Below are 17,052 nucleotides of genomic sequence, written 5' to 3' on the forward strand. Positions count from 1 at the left end.
CAGCCATCATGATTCAATAAGGACTCAGCAAGTATTTGAATCATTACATCACTTAGATGATGTTTTAACGGTAACAGGTTGGGACCAATGTTAGTGTCAATGGCATTGTCCAATCCAGGCTGTATCTGACAACTTTGCAAAGCAAACAATATTTCCTTTTCGCAATGAGTCACAGCTAATTGTTGTCAAGATAATAATACAGCTGCTCATTGTCTACCTTGGTTTATTGATAGCACTCTCACTCTATGGTCTGTGAATGGGGCTATAAGGCTGACAGCAGAGATTAGATTTGGGTTTGTGTCATGGGTATAAGAGGCTGGAACTTTGCGTGCTCCTTTCAGAACTCGGAGGTGAGGGAGAAGCAGATTTTACAATGCTCTAGTTTCTTTACGTGGTTCAAGATCCCCTGAAGTGTGCAAAACTGGAACTGTTCACATTGCCGAAAGCCTTGTGGAACATTTGGTATTTTCCCTGAGTGACTCAACTTAGTAAACTGTAGAATTAATCAGTTTGGCCATTTTTGAGAAGCCCCAGTTGCAATGCTCTCACCTCTCACTGCCCAGTTTTACTCTTGGTGGCTCATTGTCGGGATTTTCCCATTCCAGATGAGGGCAGTGCATGTAATAATAGAGCCCGTGCAGAGCCTCAGGCTCCCAGGAGTATGGCCCCTTTTTGAAGTGCAGCTGAAATCCTTTCCCGTGGTACTTTGCGCCAAATTGTTGGAAGTAATACATTGCTTGAGAGATAAGGTCACCTGTGGAAGAGATGCAGGACAGTTAGAACTAATTTTCCATGACATTCCATGGCATTGCCATTACTGCATTCCTCACCATCAACATCCTTTGTGACTGGGGGAGTGGGGGGTAGGGAACTGTTGCCAACTCAACTGGAACAGCTATGCAAATGTTGCTGCTGCAAGAATAGGTCAGAAGTAGGTAAACTACATTGAGCAACTCATCCCTTCCCCACTGTCTACAAGACACAGGTCAGCAATGTGATGAAATGAGTGAAGCTCCAACAACACTTGAAAATTCAGCACTACGGAGGGCAAAACAGCTTGCGTGAATGTCACCCTTGTCCACCACCTTCAACATTCATTCCCTCCCCTACCGATGCACAATAGCAGCCGTATGTACCATCTACAAGATGCACTGCAGCAACTCCCCAACATTTCTTTAGACAGAACCTTCCAAAACCGCAACCCCTACCACCGAGATGGACAACAGCAGCAATCCCATAGGAATATCACCACCTCCATATTTTTCTCCGAGTCATGTGCCATCCCGAAGTGGAAATATATTGCCTTCACTGTCGCTGAGTCAAAATACTGGAATCTCTTCCCTAACAGCCATCTCTTCAACACATGGACTGCAGCGGTTCAAAATGATGGCCAAGTACCACTTCCTCAAGGACAATTAGGAATGAGCAATAAATGTTGGCCTTACCAGGAGCAACCCAAGAATGGATGAATAAAATGAAATTGGCTGTATTAGGCTGGAGGGGAGTCTGACGCATCAGTTGTAGTTAGAATCAATGGTGCTGCCCAGGGACATATAAACATCTCTGTAATCAAAGTCATCAGTTCCACAACAGGCAATAGTTGGGTTGGCTATTCAATAATATTCAGCAACCAACAAATAAACTGTCCAAAAACTAACTTGTCTCAGCCTTACATTCTCAATGGATTTTATAACGATTAAATATGCAAACAGTTATCTAAATAAACCATTCAGCTCAATCAATCCATGCTATTTGTTATCCTCCACATTGGCACACTATAATGGTCTACCCTGATCAGGGCATGGTGGCACAGTGGTTAGCACTGCTGCCCTACAGTGCCAGGGACCTGGGTTCAATTCCAGCCTTGGGTGACTGCCTGTGTGGGATTTACACATTTTCCCCATGACTGCGTGGGTTTTCTCCGGGTGCTCTAGTTTCTTCCCACAGTCCAAAGATGTGCAGGTTAGGTGGATTGGCCATGATAAATAACCCCTCGTGTCGGAAGATGTGTAGGATAGGTGGGATTACGGGGATCAGGGTGGGCCTAGGTGTGTGCTCTTACAGAGGGTTGGTGCAGACTCGATGGGCCGAATAACTTGCTTCTGCACTATCTGGATTCTATGATTCTATGATCCCATATTGTCCTAGTCCCCTTCTTCAACAACATCTGTTTAATCTATTCTTAAATATTGACATGATCACTGTTTCAATCTGTAACTTCTGTCATGCATTCCACAGCCCAAAACTCCCCGTTTAAAACAACTATTTTCCTCTCTAGCCTAAATCTCTGTAAAGTGCAATGTAATGCACTACAATAAACACATGGCTCACATTTTCTGTGACTTTGTTATGTAGGCTTTATCACATTAATGCAATCCAACTGGAAAAGGTTGGGAGCCACAAATGAAATGCAGCCCTGGAGCTACAGGTTGAAGACCCCTGAATTATGTCATGCATATATATCCCAATTAATATAAAATACCCTCTCATTCGTGCACAGAGTTATGGGGAAGGATAAGGGTTAAGTGTTTCATGCACACAGAGTTATGGGGAAGGATAAAGGTTCAGTGTTTCATGCACACAGAGTTATGGGAAGTTGTGTGTTACTGACTGAGTTCAGCGATGGTGCCCACACAGGTTGCCAGCAGAGCCTGCTCCAGGTTCCTGAGGTCAGAGTGGTTATACAGCTGCCGGTGGATTGATTCTACACTTTGAAAGCGCTCCGTGTACAGGCTGAGGTAGATCGGGAGGCAAGGCACACCTGAGATCACAAGAAACACAGAGACCATTTCAATTGATGGTGAGCTCGAAAAACACATTCAGCAATGGAAAGGCAAATTCCAAAATATTATACAGTCCAGACACTTGCTTCACGTAACCCCAATATAATTTACACACAGCAAGATCCCACACAGCAAATAAGATAAATGATTATCTATGGCGGGATGTCCGAGTCCCGCCCACCACCGGATTAGCAATTCCCTCTCAAAGTCAGCGGGCTTTTTGCTGGTTATCAGATTTTCCATCCCGTGGCGACTCCTGTGGCAGGCAGGACCAGGAAATTGGCCATTTTTTTTTTTAAACAGAAAAATTGCTCACTCTTCTTTGGAATGGCATTGTGGCATCATTCAAGTCCACCTGAGGCGGGGATCTGAAACATGGCATGCCTGAAAGTGCAGCACTCCCACAGCACTCTACTGGAGTGTCAACCTAGATATATGTGCTCAAGTCTCTGTCAAGGGACTTGAACCCGTAACCTTCTGATTCAGATGCGAGAGTGCCACTCGATAAGGCTTGACTGACACCATCTTATTTTGAAATTGAGTCATCAAGGGCTTGATGGAGTCTCTGTTCAGGAACTGTTCAGTTTGATCTTACGCCTCTGTCACAGTTTCCCCATGACCTGATGCCTGATGATCTAATTGTTCATCTGAGCAAAGGTGTGTCTGTACTCTCCACTCTTGGTTCCTCATGAAATTAACTCCTTCCTTTCTGGATTAACTATTACTGAATTCTGTCCTTCCCTAGGTTAACTGCTTCCAGTAATATTTAAGGAATGAAAATGAATGCTGAAGAACCTCCTGATGTGAACCGCCTCTCTATCCTAAATCTCTGTAAAGTGCAATGTAATGCACTACAATAAAAACATGGCTCACATTTTCTGTGACTTAGTTTTGTAGGCTTTTCCACATTAATGATGTCGTGTTGGGTGTTCCGATACACAAACGAACCAACACGGTTGTAAATGGTACAACTCTGTTTTATTATTCTGTATAATAACAACTGTTAACTTCTGGCTGTGGTTCGTACTTCACCAGTTAACCTGTGGACCCGCCCTAGCACTATCTAAGAGAGGCACTCATCACATGGTCTATGTCTGAGTGGCGCGCTGTGAGCTCTGTGCTCTGAGCTATCTCCTGGTAGAATGGGCGGGAACTGTGGTGTTCCCTGTTTTATAGTGCGTGTGCTCTCACTGGTGATTGGCTGTGATGTGGTGTATGTGTTGGTTGGTCCAGCTACCTGTCCATCAGTGTGTGTGTGATTGCACCATGATATGTTAATGTGGATATCATGACAAATGTGATCAGATGTTAATCTTTCGTTTAATAGTGCAGGTACACAGAAACTGATTAATAATGTACCTCAGATGCAGTTGAGATTAATACAGTACCTCAGATGCAGTTTTGACTGCCGGTCTGTAATATTGCCAGCCTTGACTTGGTGAACTCCCATTTCAAAGTCAGGTTGTGGGTTTAATCCTCAGTCCAAAGACTTCAGCACATAAACCAGGTTGAATCACTAGACTCTGGGGTGGTCCCAGAGGATTGGAAAGTAGCAAACGTGACACCACTGTTTAAAAAAGGAGGTCGGCAGAAAGCGGGTAATTATAGGCCGGTAAGCTTAACTTCGGTTGTAGGGAAAATGCTGGAATCTATCATTAAGGAGGAAATAGCAGGGCACCTAGAGGGAAATTGTCCCATTGGGCAGACGCAGCATGGGTTCACAAAGGGTAGGTCGTGTCTGACTAATTTGGTAGAATTTTTTGAGGACGTTACCAGTGCAGTAGATAACGGGGAGCCAATGGATGTGGTATATCTGGATTTCCAGAAAGCTTTTGACAAGGTGCCACACAAAAGGTTGCTGCATAAACTAATGATGCATGGCATTGAGGGTAAAGTGGTAGCATGGGTAGAGGATTGGTTAACTAACAGAAAGCAGAGAGTGGGGATAAATGGATGTTTCTCAGGTTGGCAACCTGTAACTAGTGGGGTCGCTCAAGGATCAGTGTTGGGCCCGCAGTTGTTCACAATTTACATAGACGATTTGGAGTTGGGGACCAAGTGCAATGTGTCAAAGTTTGCAGATGACACTAAGATGAGTGGTAAAGCAAAAAGTGCAGAGGATACCGGAAGTCTGCAGAAGGATTTGGATAGGTTAGGTGAATGGGCTAGGGTCTGGCAGATGGAATTCAATGTTGCCAAGTGTGAGGCTATCCATTTTGGGAGGAATAACAGCAGAATGGATTATTATTTAAACGTTAAGATGTTAAAACATGCTGCTGTGCAGAGGGACCTGGGTGTGCTGGTGCACGAGTCGCAAAAAGTTGGTGTGCAGGTGCAACAGGTGATTAAGGCGGCTAATCGAGTTTTGTCTTTCATTGCTGGAGGGATGGAGTTCAAGACTAGGGAGGTTATGCTGCAATTGTATAAGGTGTTGGTGAGGCCACATCTGGAGTATTGTGTGCAGTTTTGGTCTCCTTACCTGAGAAAGGACATATTGGCACTGGAGGGAGTGCAGAAGAGATTCACTAGGTTGATCCCAGAGTTGAGGGGATTAGATTATGACGAGAGGTTGAGTAGACTGGGACTGTACTCATTGGAGTTTAGAAGGATGCGGGGGGATCTTATTGAACATATAAAATTATGAAGGGAATAGATCAGATAGATGCGGGCAGGTTGTTTCCACTGGTCGGGGAAAGCAGAACTAGGGGGCATAGCCTCAAAATAAGGGGAAGTAGATTTAGGACCGAGTTTAGGAGGAACTTCTTCACCCAAAGGGTTATGAATCTCTGGAATTCCTTGCCCAGTGAAGCAGTTGAGGCTCCTTCTTTAAACGTTTTTAAGAAAAAGATAGATACCTTTCTAAAGAATAAAGGGATTCGGGGATATGGTGTACAGGCCAGAGAGTGGAGCTGAGTCCACAAAGATCAGCCATGATCTCATTGAATGGCGGAGCAGGCTCGAGGGGCCAGATGGCCTACTCCTGTTCCTAGTTCTTATGTTCTTATGAATTTCCAGTGCAATGGTGAGTGAGTTGCAGCACTGTCAGAGGTGCTTTGTTTTGGAGTGCTGGTAAAAGGAAGACCCTCTCAGGCCAAAGAAGAATTGGGGGAATTCTCTCTGACATTACCAACAATCTGTCCTCAACCAGCTACAATGAAACAGATGATCCCATTGCTGTTATTGCTGCAGTTCCCACATTGCAACAGGGACTACACTTTGAAAGTAAGCTGGATGGAAAATACTTTGGGATGTCCTGAAGTGGTGAGGGACTCTGCAGAAATGCAGAGCTGTTCCTTTATTACATACCCCCTTTCCCACAGCCACCCTGCCATTCAGACGGGAACATTTTGGAAAAAGCAGAGGCAGAATTCTCGGGCTTCACATTTTAATCCGTAACAATGAGAACAACAGCTTTCTGTTTCAATGGATTCCTGTGACTTTAATTTGCAGCTCAGCCCCCTCTCTAACCCTGCTCCCACTCACTCCACTCCAGCTTGGACAGAGTGGGGCGCACTGATTCAGTGCAGTCATGCTGATGGACCTCTTTGCTCATTGTGTGATCTACACTCTATTAGAATGATGTTCAGGCTTAAGAGAGGGTATAGTGCAGATTCATTAGGATGTTGCCTTGCATCAGAGAACAATGATACAATAAAATGAAAATTTTGTCCAAACATCACAGAACTTTTAAGTGCAATATTTCCAGTAGTTGAGGAGTCTTGAACCAAAGCCACAATAGGTGAAGATAGAGAGCTGAGTGCAGGAGAGATCCCATCACACGGAGAGCTGTGGGAGTGAGGTGCAGAATGCATTTCCAGGATGAGTGGTTGAAACAGAAACCATCATTCAAGATTAAACAGGTTTCCAGGCCAGGCATTTCTTTTAAACTTCAACTTTATTTCCGACAATACTTTGTGTAAAAATCAAAAATGACTGATGCTCTCTTTTCCCCGGTGTGTCTAAATCGATCGCACACAGTCCTGATCACTAACTCTCAGCCGGTGTGTTAGCATTAAATCTCTAAGTTAGTACATCCAGAGCATTGAGAATGGAAATTATGGAGGAGCACTGTTGACTTCACAATAAAATCACTGACTCAAAGAAAGAACAAAGAACAAAGAAAAATTACAGCACAGGAACAGACCCTTCGGCCCTCCAAGCCTGCGCCGATCCAGATCCTCTATCTAAAACTGTCACCTATTTTCTAAGGATCTGTATCCCCCTGCTCCCTGCCCATTCATGTATCTGTCTAGATACATCTTAAATGACACTATCGCGCCCGCCTCTACCACCTCCGCTGGCAATGCGTTCCAGGCACCCACCACCCTCTGCGTCAAGAGCTTTCCACGCATATCTCCCTTAAACTTTTCCCCTCTCACCTTGAACTCGTGACCCCTAGTAATTGAGTCCCCCACTCTGGGAAAAAGCTTCTTGCTATCCATCCTGTCTATACCTCTCATGATTTTGTAGACCTCCGTCTTTCTAATGAAAATAATCCTAATCTACTCAACCTCTCTTCATAGCTAGCGTCCTCCATACCAGGCAACATCCTGATGAACCTCCTCTGCACCTTCTCCAAAGCATCAACATCCTTTTGGTAATGTGGCGACCAGAACTGTACGCAGTATTCCAAATGTGGCCGAACCAAAGTCTTATACAACTGTAACATGACCTGCCAACTCTTGTACTCAATACCCCTTCCGATGAAGGAAAGCATGCCGTATGCCTTCTTGACCACTCTATCGACCTGCACCTTCAGGGTACAATGGACCTGAACACCCAGATCTTTCTGTACATCAATTTTCCCCAGGGCTTTTTCATTTACCGTATAGTTTGCCCTTGAATTGGATCTTCCAAAACGCATCACCTCGCATTTGCCCGGATTGAACTCCATCTGCCATTTCTCCGCCCAACTCTCCAATCTATCTATCACTGTATCTATCTGCTGTGCAGAGAACTTTCTAGCGGTTGGAATCATTGAAATAAACCACAATGATCAGATCCGCTCACCCTGAAGCCCGGCTCTGTTAGTCAAAGGCAGCTAATTAGTTTAGGTTAATTTAGAGTTCCCACAGACACCAATCAGTTCCATCTGTGTGTCTGTCCCCATTCGCCCATTGGGACAGTATGACATCAGACAGAGTGTTGTCCCCAATAACCCATTGGGACAGTATGACATCAGACAGAGTGCTGTCCCCAATAACCCATTGAGACAGTATGACATCAGACAGAGTGCTGTCCCCAATAACCCATTGGGACAGTATGACATCAGACAGAGTGCTGTCCCCAATAACCCATTGAGACAGTATGACATCAGACAGACCTTAACCTTAACCCTTGTACATACGTATGTGTATTTAAATGTGAGCACAGCTTGCGTACGTGTGTGTTTATGCATGTGTGTGTGTTGTGCACATGTATGAATTCCTTGCAACATGCTATAAAATACAAAGTTCCCATTACACTGTCTCCAAGCTGCAACATATATAATGATGCTGCCTGTCAATAGTGTAATGTTACTAATAAAAGAGTGTGGTTGAGGTTGTAATCTACATCCTGCAATGCTGCTAACTACGCAGTGCGGTGAGAACGCATTGCTATGTCGGCAGCAGAACCTAGCCACTCAGCTCCCCAGCACTGGGCCGATTGACAGAAGCCTGATGAACAGGAAACCAACAGTGACAAAACATCTTCTGTGGAAAATGAGCTGAATTTTGTTGCTGAACAACCTACTTGTGGCTACAGGAAGGAACATGAGGGCACTGACAGGCTGGATGGCAAGTTCTTTCCTTACAGAGGAAAGTATACAGAAACTTGGTGTAGCACAATCTGAGCTGTCAAAACAGGCAATGCAATTTCAGATATTGTTGGAAATTGAGGAAGAAACAGGAGCAACGGAGAAGGACATTAAGTGAATTAAAGTCAAATTAGATGTGGAAAGAATAATACAGGAAGAGAGAAAGATACATTAAGATTAAGAGAGAGAAAAATACTGAAAGAAAAAATACAAATTTCAACAAGCTCTCCAACAACAATTCTTACTACATGTTGGAATGAGACTCCACTGTTTAACTTTGTGGGACGGAGATTCAGTAGGGTTGCAGGAATATATATCTCTTTATTAAAAACGTACCGGTACTGATAAGTACAAGCTCTAAATTTCTGCAGTGAGTTAGCACTGATGCCTCACAGCGCCAGGGACCCAGGGTCGAGTCTGGCCATGGGTGTCTGTGTGGAGTTTACGTGTTCTCCCCATGTCTGCATGGATTTCCTCCTGGTGCTCCGGTTTCCTCCCACAGTCCAAAGGTGTGCAGGTTAGGTGGATTGCTAAAAATCCACCTGTATTAGTGTCCAAAGGTTAGGTGGGGTTATGGGGATAGAGTGGGGGATTGGGCCTAGGTAGGGTGCTCTTTCAGAGGGTCGGTGCAGACTTGATTGGCCAAATGGCCTCCTTCTGCACTGCAGGGATCCCATGAGTTAACCTGTTGATCAATGCAGCAATTTTATGAAATTCACATGGAGGTTGAGGGCAAGGTGCCAGTTTAAGAGAGGCTAATGGTGGAATGGTACAAATCATCCTTCAACTTATAGCAAATCAAATCTCACCTCTCTTCAAGTTTCCAGACAATTTACACATGAATAATGGAAAATACCATTAAACCCGCCGTTATTTTCCTGAAGTCTGGGCCTTTGGGTCACTGACATTAAACGCCTGGATCTCTCTGTATTAGTTTTATAACAGAACAACTTGATAGAAACACTATGTGAGACCAGCATGCCTGAATAATTGTTTCAAATTTGATGCTTCAAGTAACTGTAAAGCTTATTGCTAAATCACTTGAGGTTGGAATGTAAGGTGCTTGTTTCACATTCTCTTTGTGGTGATGAATATGCCATGCTGTAAAGTTTAGGCTGCCAACCGCCCACCTTATTCAATGCTGTCTGGTTAATGTGCTCGCTGTGGAAAGTACAGGTGGATTAATTGTGCAACCACAATGTCAGCAGCATTCCACATGAGCACAGCATGGTTCTCCTTTACTGGAAACTAATTGGATGAAAGCCACTGGGGCCCCACATTTCTGCATTCACATCCCCTCAGCGTTGTGCATCACAGATACTGCAGTGTAATCACAGCAAATAAACTGAACACAGCAGCTGCAACACAAAATCAGGACATTCGACCACACGACCCTTGGCACACAGTCAAATATTCCAAGTCACAAAGGAACAAGAGTCGGCCATTCGGCCCTTCGAGCCTGTACTCCCATTCATTTTGAAATCTCAACTCCATCTACCTGCCTTAGTTTTATATCTCTAGCTGCCCTTACCCAACAAAAATGTGTAAACACAAAAGCAAAATACCGCGGATGTTCAAATGTCTGAAAATGCTGGAAATCCTCAGCAAGCCTGTTAGTATCTGTGGAGAGAGAAAAACAGGGGGCGCGATTCTCCGCTCCCGTGACTAAGTGCCCACGCCGTCGTGAACGCCGTCGAGTTTCACGACGGCGCGAAACGGCCCCGATCGCGATCGATTCAAGGCCAGAAAATGGGCTAGGAGCGGGGCCGCGAGGAACTCGGGGGGGGGCGTGTCGCGAAAGCAGCATGCGCCGGGCATTGGCGCCGCGTAAAAGCGGTGCCGCGTAAATGACGCGGCCAGCACCGCATAACTGGCGTCACCCGCGCATGCGCGGGTTGGCGCGTGGTTGCCGTCCTCCCCGAGTCCGCTCCGCAAGAACATGTCGGATGGATCTTGCGAGGCTGCGGAAGAAAGGAGGTCCTCCTTCAGAGAGGCCGGCCCGCCGATCGGTGGGCACCGATCGCGGGCCAGGCCCCATTTGAGACCCACCCCCCGGTGCAGGAACCCCCCTACCCCCCCCACAGGCCCTCCCCCCAGCGTTCCCGCGCTGTTTCCGCTGGCAGCGACCAGATGTGGACGGCGCCGGTGGGAACCCGTCATATTGGGCAGGCTGCTCGGCCCATCCGGGCCGGAGAATAGCGGGGATAGCGGAGAATCACCATTTTGGGTGTCTCGGGCGATTCTCCGGCCTGCGCCGCGCAGAACACGACGGGGCCATTCTCGCCGCTTGGGTGAATCACGGGAGGGCGTCGGACCAGCGTTGCATGGAAAAATGGCGTGCCAGGCGATTCTCCCAACCGGCGTGGGAGCGGAGAATCGCGCCCAGGACCTTGACCCAAATCGTTAATTCGGTTTCTGTCTTAAAAAATCTGTTAATAGCATATTTGAAAGTTACAAATGACTTCCAACATCAACAATGCTTTTGGGGGGAATGTTCCAAATTCTTCCTGACATCACGCTTGAACAGCCCAGCTCTAATTATAAAACGTTATGACCCTTTGTTCTCACTCCCCACCAGAGGAAATAGTGGGCGTGACAAAACAGCTTCATTACACCCGACTCGGGATGCAACAAGGCCGGTAAGTTTCGTGAGGGGCCTCTCACAAGATTTTCCACGCTCGTAACGCCTTGCAAACTCATGAGGCGCACAATCTGGCTCCCGACCTCAAAGGGCATGATCCGGATTTGCATATTCACCTGCACAGTTAGGCTTACTTGAATATGGCTGCGCAGAAGCTACCCAAGGCACGGGGATCTCACAGCCTCACCTCGGAGACCCACATATTGTTTGGCACTGATTTCCACAAATGTGGACCAGCTGTACCAACACTTGGGGGTCTCCCAGGTGACCACTCCCTTGGGTGGTCGGGCTCTGGGTAGGGTGGTACCCTGGCATTCTGATGCCACTCAAGTGTCATGGTAGTACCACCTGGGTGCCCTGGTGGCACTGCCAGGCTGGCTGGGCTGATGCCAGGTTGGCAGTGCCAAGGAGCCCAGTTGCATCTTGCTTGTGCCAGGGAGCTGGCCTTGACCTTATGAGGCGGGGTGTGGGAGGCCTGAGGATCCCCTAATTGGTGCATTGCGGGGGTGATGAGGCCACGGTCCAGAGATCGGGGCGTCATTTAAAAATAAGCTTGTTAGTGCAGGGAATGAGCGTAAGTGCGGCCTCAGCGGGGTGGTCATCGCCATCGCCAAGGCCCAAAAATGAAGCAAATAGCAGGGTCATTCTCGACACTGCAAGTGCCAGGAAACACTGTGCTAAATGCACCCAAAACGAGACTGTTTCATTTCCATTCAATGGCGCCCAGTTTCTCTACCTTCATTTTAACATTTGAAACAAATTTACTAACCCTCTTTCTGTAACCCTTATATTGCACTACCAACTAGGGAGCAGGCATTCTGGACCTGGTAATGCGACAGGATTAATTAATAACCACATGGTAAAGGAGCTCTGAGCGACAGCAATCATAACATGATAGAGTTTCATGCTCAGTTTGAAGGGGAGAAGCGTCTAAGACTCGTGTTTTAAACCTGAGGTAATTTTAAGGGTATGAAGGTAAAGTGAAATGGGAAATTAGGTTCACGGGCAGGACAAGAGAGATGCAGTGGAAAATATTTAAAGGACATAATTAAAAACTCTCTGCAAATATTTCTCCCAGCTAGGAAGAAAGACTCTTTGACAGTGATGCATCATCGTGGCTGAATAAGGAAGTTAAGGACAGCAAGAAATTGAAAGAAACACTGTACAGATATGCAAAGATTAGTGGTAGGTTGGTCAGATTTTATGAACCAGCAAAGAGTGGCTGGAAAAAAAGGAAAGCAGAGAATGAGACCAGGCTAGCTAATAATACAAAGTAGGTAGTAAGAGTTTCTCCCAACTACTTAAATAGAAAAAGAGTAACTAAAGTGAGAGTCTGGGGAATTGATAATGGCAAACAAGGAAATAGCAGAGACATTGAACAGTTATTTTGAGTCTGTCTTTAATGTGGAAGACTTAGAAAACTTCCTAAAGATACTTGAAAATCAAGAGATGAACAGGAGGAAGGAATTTAAACCAATCACCATCACTTGGGAAAAGATGCTGGGAAGACTATTGGACCTAAAAGCTGACAATTCCCCAGGACCTGATGACCAGCATCCTAGGGTCTTAAAAAAAGTGGCTGTAGGGCAGCACGGTGGCACAGTGGGTTAGCCCTGTTGCCTCACGACGCTGAGGTCCCAGGTTCAATTCTGGGTCAGTGTCCGTGTGGAGTTTGCACATTCTCCCCGTGTTTGCATGGGTTTTGCCCCCACAACCTAAAGATGCGCAGGCTAGGTGGATTGGCCACGCTAAATTGTCCCTTAATTGGAAAAAATGAATTGGGCACTCTAAATTTTTTTTTTAAGTGCCTGTAGTGATAGTAGAGGTATGGTTTATAATCTTCCAAAATTCCTTAAATAATGTAACATCTTTATTCAAAAAAGGAAAGGAGATAGAAAGCAGAAAATTACAGGCCAATTAGTGTAACATCATAGAATCCCGACACTGTAGGAGGCCATTCAGCCCATCAAGTCTGCACCAACCCTCTGATGTACACCCTACCTAGGTCCATCCCTGTACCCGCACATTTTTTGGACACTACAGGGCAATTTAGCGTGGCCAATCCACATTACCTGCACATCTTTGGACTGTGGGGGGAAACAGGAGCACCCTGAGGAAACCCACGCAGACACGGGGAGAATGTGCAAACTCCACACAGTCACTCAAGGCCGGAATTGAACCCGGGTCCCTGGCGCTCTGAGGCAGTAGTGCTAACCACTGTGGCACCGTGCCACCCCAGGTCACAGGGAAACTTCTAGAACTCATTATAAAAGGAGGCTATAGCAGGGTACTTTGAAAATCAGAATGCTATCATTCAGAGTCAGCATCATTTTGTGAAAAGGAAATCATCAAAAATCTCTAATAAATTATTTAATTAAGTAGTAACGAGCAACGTGGATTAAGAGGAACCCGTTTGGATTATACTTGGATTTCCAAACGACATTAAGTAAGAAGTCACTTCAGAAGGTAAGATTATGTGGTGTAGAGGATAACATATTAATATGGATAAAGGATTGGTTAGCTAACAGGAAGCAGAGAGTTGGGTTAGATGGATCTTTTTCGGGTTGGTAAACTATAACTAGTGGAGTGTCATAGGGATTAGCGCTGGGGTCTGAATTATTTACAATTTGCATCTTGGATGAAGAGACTGAACGTATGGTAATTACATTTGTCAATGACACCAAGATAGGTAGGAATGTAAGTTGTTAAGACGAGGTAAAGAGATATGGGCAGGTTGGGCGAGATCCTCCAACCCTCCCGCCGGGTCGGAGAATCGCCGGGGGCTGGCGTGAATCCCGCCCCCGCCGGTTGCCGAATTCTCCACCACCGGATATTCGGCGGGAGCGGGAATCGCGCCGCACCGGTTGGCGCCCCCCCCCCCTCCGAAGTCCCGCCGCTAAAATGCCTGGCCCGCAATTGGGGCCCACCGATCCGCAGGCGGGCCTGTGCCGTGGAGGCACTCTTTCCCTTCCGCCTTCGCCATGGTCTCCACTGCGCATGCGCGGGAATGCCGTCAGCGGCCGCTGACGCTCCCGCGCATGCGCCGCCCGGAGATGTCATTTCCGCGCCAGCTGGCGGGGCACCAAAGGCCTTTTCCGCCAGCTGGCGGGGCGGAAATTCGTCCGGCGCGGGCCTAGCCCCTTGAGGTTGGGGCCCGGCCCCCAAAGATGTGGAGCATTCCGCACCTTTGGGACGGCGCAATGCCCGACTGATTTGCGCCATTTTGGGCGCCAGTCGGCGGACATCGCGCCGATACCGGGGAATTTCGCCCGTTAAGTAAGTGAGATAAAATCTGGCAGATGGAGTATAATGTGGAAATATGTGAAGTTGTCCACTTTGCCAGGAAGAATAGAAAAGCAGCAAATTATTTTAATGGAGAGATTGCAGAACTCGGAGGTACAGAGGGATCTGGGTGTCCTTTGAACCACAAAGTTAGGGGGAGGTATCCTAGGAAGGGTGCTCTTTCAGAAGGTCAGTGCAGATTTGATGGGCCGAATGGCCTCCTTTTGCACTGCAGAGATTCTATGATGGCCTGCCAATGTCTAGCTCACAGCAGTTATTGGATAATGGTGGGGGCTCTGCCTTGATGAAAGGGCCTACTGACTACCCTGCAACTATACACCCCATATTTCAGTAAAACATGCAGAAGGGCAGTGCAATCCTGTACTCTCTTATACTGCCTATTTGAAACTTTGACTGCAGAATTTTAGGCAGATCATAGAGAAGCTGTGTCAGTGCCCAAATTCAACTCCCGGATGGCAATCCCTGGAGCGAAACACAATTCAGAAGAATGAGAGTTCACAGGCATCGGTTCCATTCACAATGCTGAGTCCAGCGCTGCATGCCCGAGAAGAGCACAAGTCAAAGCTACCACACTCCTCAGCCAATCAAGGAGTTGCTTGTGCCTCTGACAAAAGAACTTGTCAATCTACATGATGTTGAAGAAATACGTGTTTTCATGATGCAAGTAGCTGCAAGTCTAGATTGCTTCAGCCTTCCCCAGAACATTTGTTTGGGCAATCAACTGCCAAGAAGACAAATGCTTGATATGCAAGAGAAAATATTCCATTAACATCAGCAACTCTCTGGCACCTTAATGTCATAGCACTGGCTATTCCACTACAGAGAATATCACACCCAGGCTCAATCCAGTGGTTATCCTGGTGCCTGAGCCCAGTGTCGCTGTCACGGTCTCCTGTAGTTAGACCCCCTGTCACTGTCAAATCTATACTGCTGGGTCCGATATCAGTTCCACACTGCACCACACAGGACAAAACAACAGTTCATGCCGTGATTTAGTAGCAGTTTGATTTGTAAGTAATTAATTGCAATTCTTTGATCTTAGCAGCTATGTTGGAACTTTGGGAGTGAACAGTTTAATCTCGCAATTGCCTGTGTGCTCTCTCTCCATGGTCAGTCAGATTTTAATTGATCACTGAGTAACACTAATTTGAGGATTTAAAAGCATATTGTAGGTCAGGCTAGAAGCAGCAAACTGAATTACCCCAACATTAGTCATAATCATTCACAGGATACTTAATCCCTTCAACCCTGTCGGGTTTAAACACGTGATTGGGGAATGTTTGGTGTGATAAATGTTTTGTTCAAAGGTGCACTGTCGTTAAAGAATTGTGCAATACCATTTTCACCACAGAAAGGGGGGGGAAGGATTTGCTACAATGATGTCACCCTTGGGCAGTGTTCCCACGCCACTTAGACAGAAAGGTTTGTCAAACGAGTTTAAAATCAGACTGCAGCTTTTTAAATCTCACAGATCAAAACAACTCTATTAATCACCACAGAGAACAGACATGCCTGTCACCTCTCCTTTCAGATTTTCAGGATAACCGCCCTTTGTCTTTAAACAGTGCTGCTCAAGATCAATATACTGGTTTTGGAAGGGGTGTGGTGTAAATTCACCGTGGATTAAAGATGAAATTACAGGTTGCAAGGACTCGTTTTCCTTTCCCTTAGAAGGTTGATGGTAATCTTATTATGGGACTTGGTGACCAATCCTGCCTGACGATGCTCCTATGAAACACCTTGGGACATTGTTAATCTATTAACGGCGCTATACAAGTGCAAATTGCCATTGCTGCTGATCTGATCGAGGTTTCAAAATGACGGATTCAATGGCATAGGTGGATAGAAGCTGCGGGATTACAGTTCAAAGGTCAAACCCTTAAAATTAGTGCTAGGCTATCGAGGAGAGAAATCAGGAAGCCTTCTCTATACAAAGCATCACCGAATCAGGAAATGGTTACAGCCCATTGCGTCTGTGTCGGCACTCTGCAGCTCGTCTCACTTCCCTGCCTTTTCCACGTTGCCCTGTACATTTCTTTCCCTTCAGATAGGTCTTGTTTGAACTTGCCTCCATTGCATTCACAGGCAGTACCTTCCAGGTCCTAAATACAGCTTAAAAAAACATTTCCTCCCAATGTCATTCTTCTGTAGCATTGTGGTTAGCACAGTTGCTTCGGAGCTCCAGGGTCCCAGGTTCAATTCCCGGCTTGGGTCACTGTCTGTGCGGAGTCTGCACATCCTCCCCGTGTGTGCGTGGGTTTCCTCCGGGTGCTCCGGTTTCCTCCCACAGTCCAAAGATGTGCAGGTTAGGTGGATTGCCCATGATAAATTGTCCTTTGTGTCCAAAAAGGTTAAATAGGGTTACTGGGTTGCAGGGATAGGGTAGAGATGTGGGCTTGAGTAGGGTTCTCTTTGTAAGGGCCGGTGCTGACTCAATGGGCCGAATGGCCTCCTTTTGCACTGTAAATTCTATGATTTTTTCACCCATCACCTTACATCTGCAGCCTCTGATTGATCTTTCCACCAAT

At 46.3% G+C, this 17,052-nt stretch overlaps 1 protein-coding gene across 1 annotated transcript in view; it reads right to left on the reverse strand.

The window, feature by feature from the left end:
• The window catches only part of LOC140393972 (ankyrin repeat and BTB/POZ domain-containing protein 3-A-like), a 58,995-nt gene that overhangs the window by 33,582 nt on the left and 8,361 nt on the right, over window positions 1-17,052 (reverse strand). Inside the window, exons 2-3 of the mRNA XM_072480676.1 lie at window positions 2,612-2,761; window positions 550-754 (exon numbers count right to left, since the gene is read on the reverse strand). Coding sequence (XP_072336777.1) covers window positions 550-754; window positions 2,612-2,761 — 355 coding nt within the window. The remainder of the gene's footprint in view (window positions 1-549; window positions 755-2,611; window positions 2,762-17,052) is intronic.

This window comes from Scyliorhinus torazame, chromosome 17 (assembly GCF_047496885.1).
Source record: "Scyliorhinus torazame isolate Kashiwa2021f chromosome 17, sScyTor2.1, whole genome shotgun sequence".
In the NCBI taxonomy this organism is placed as follows: domain Eukaryota; kingdom Metazoa; phylum Chordata; class Chondrichthyes; order Carcharhiniformes; family Scyliorhinidae; genus Scyliorhinus; species Scyliorhinus torazame.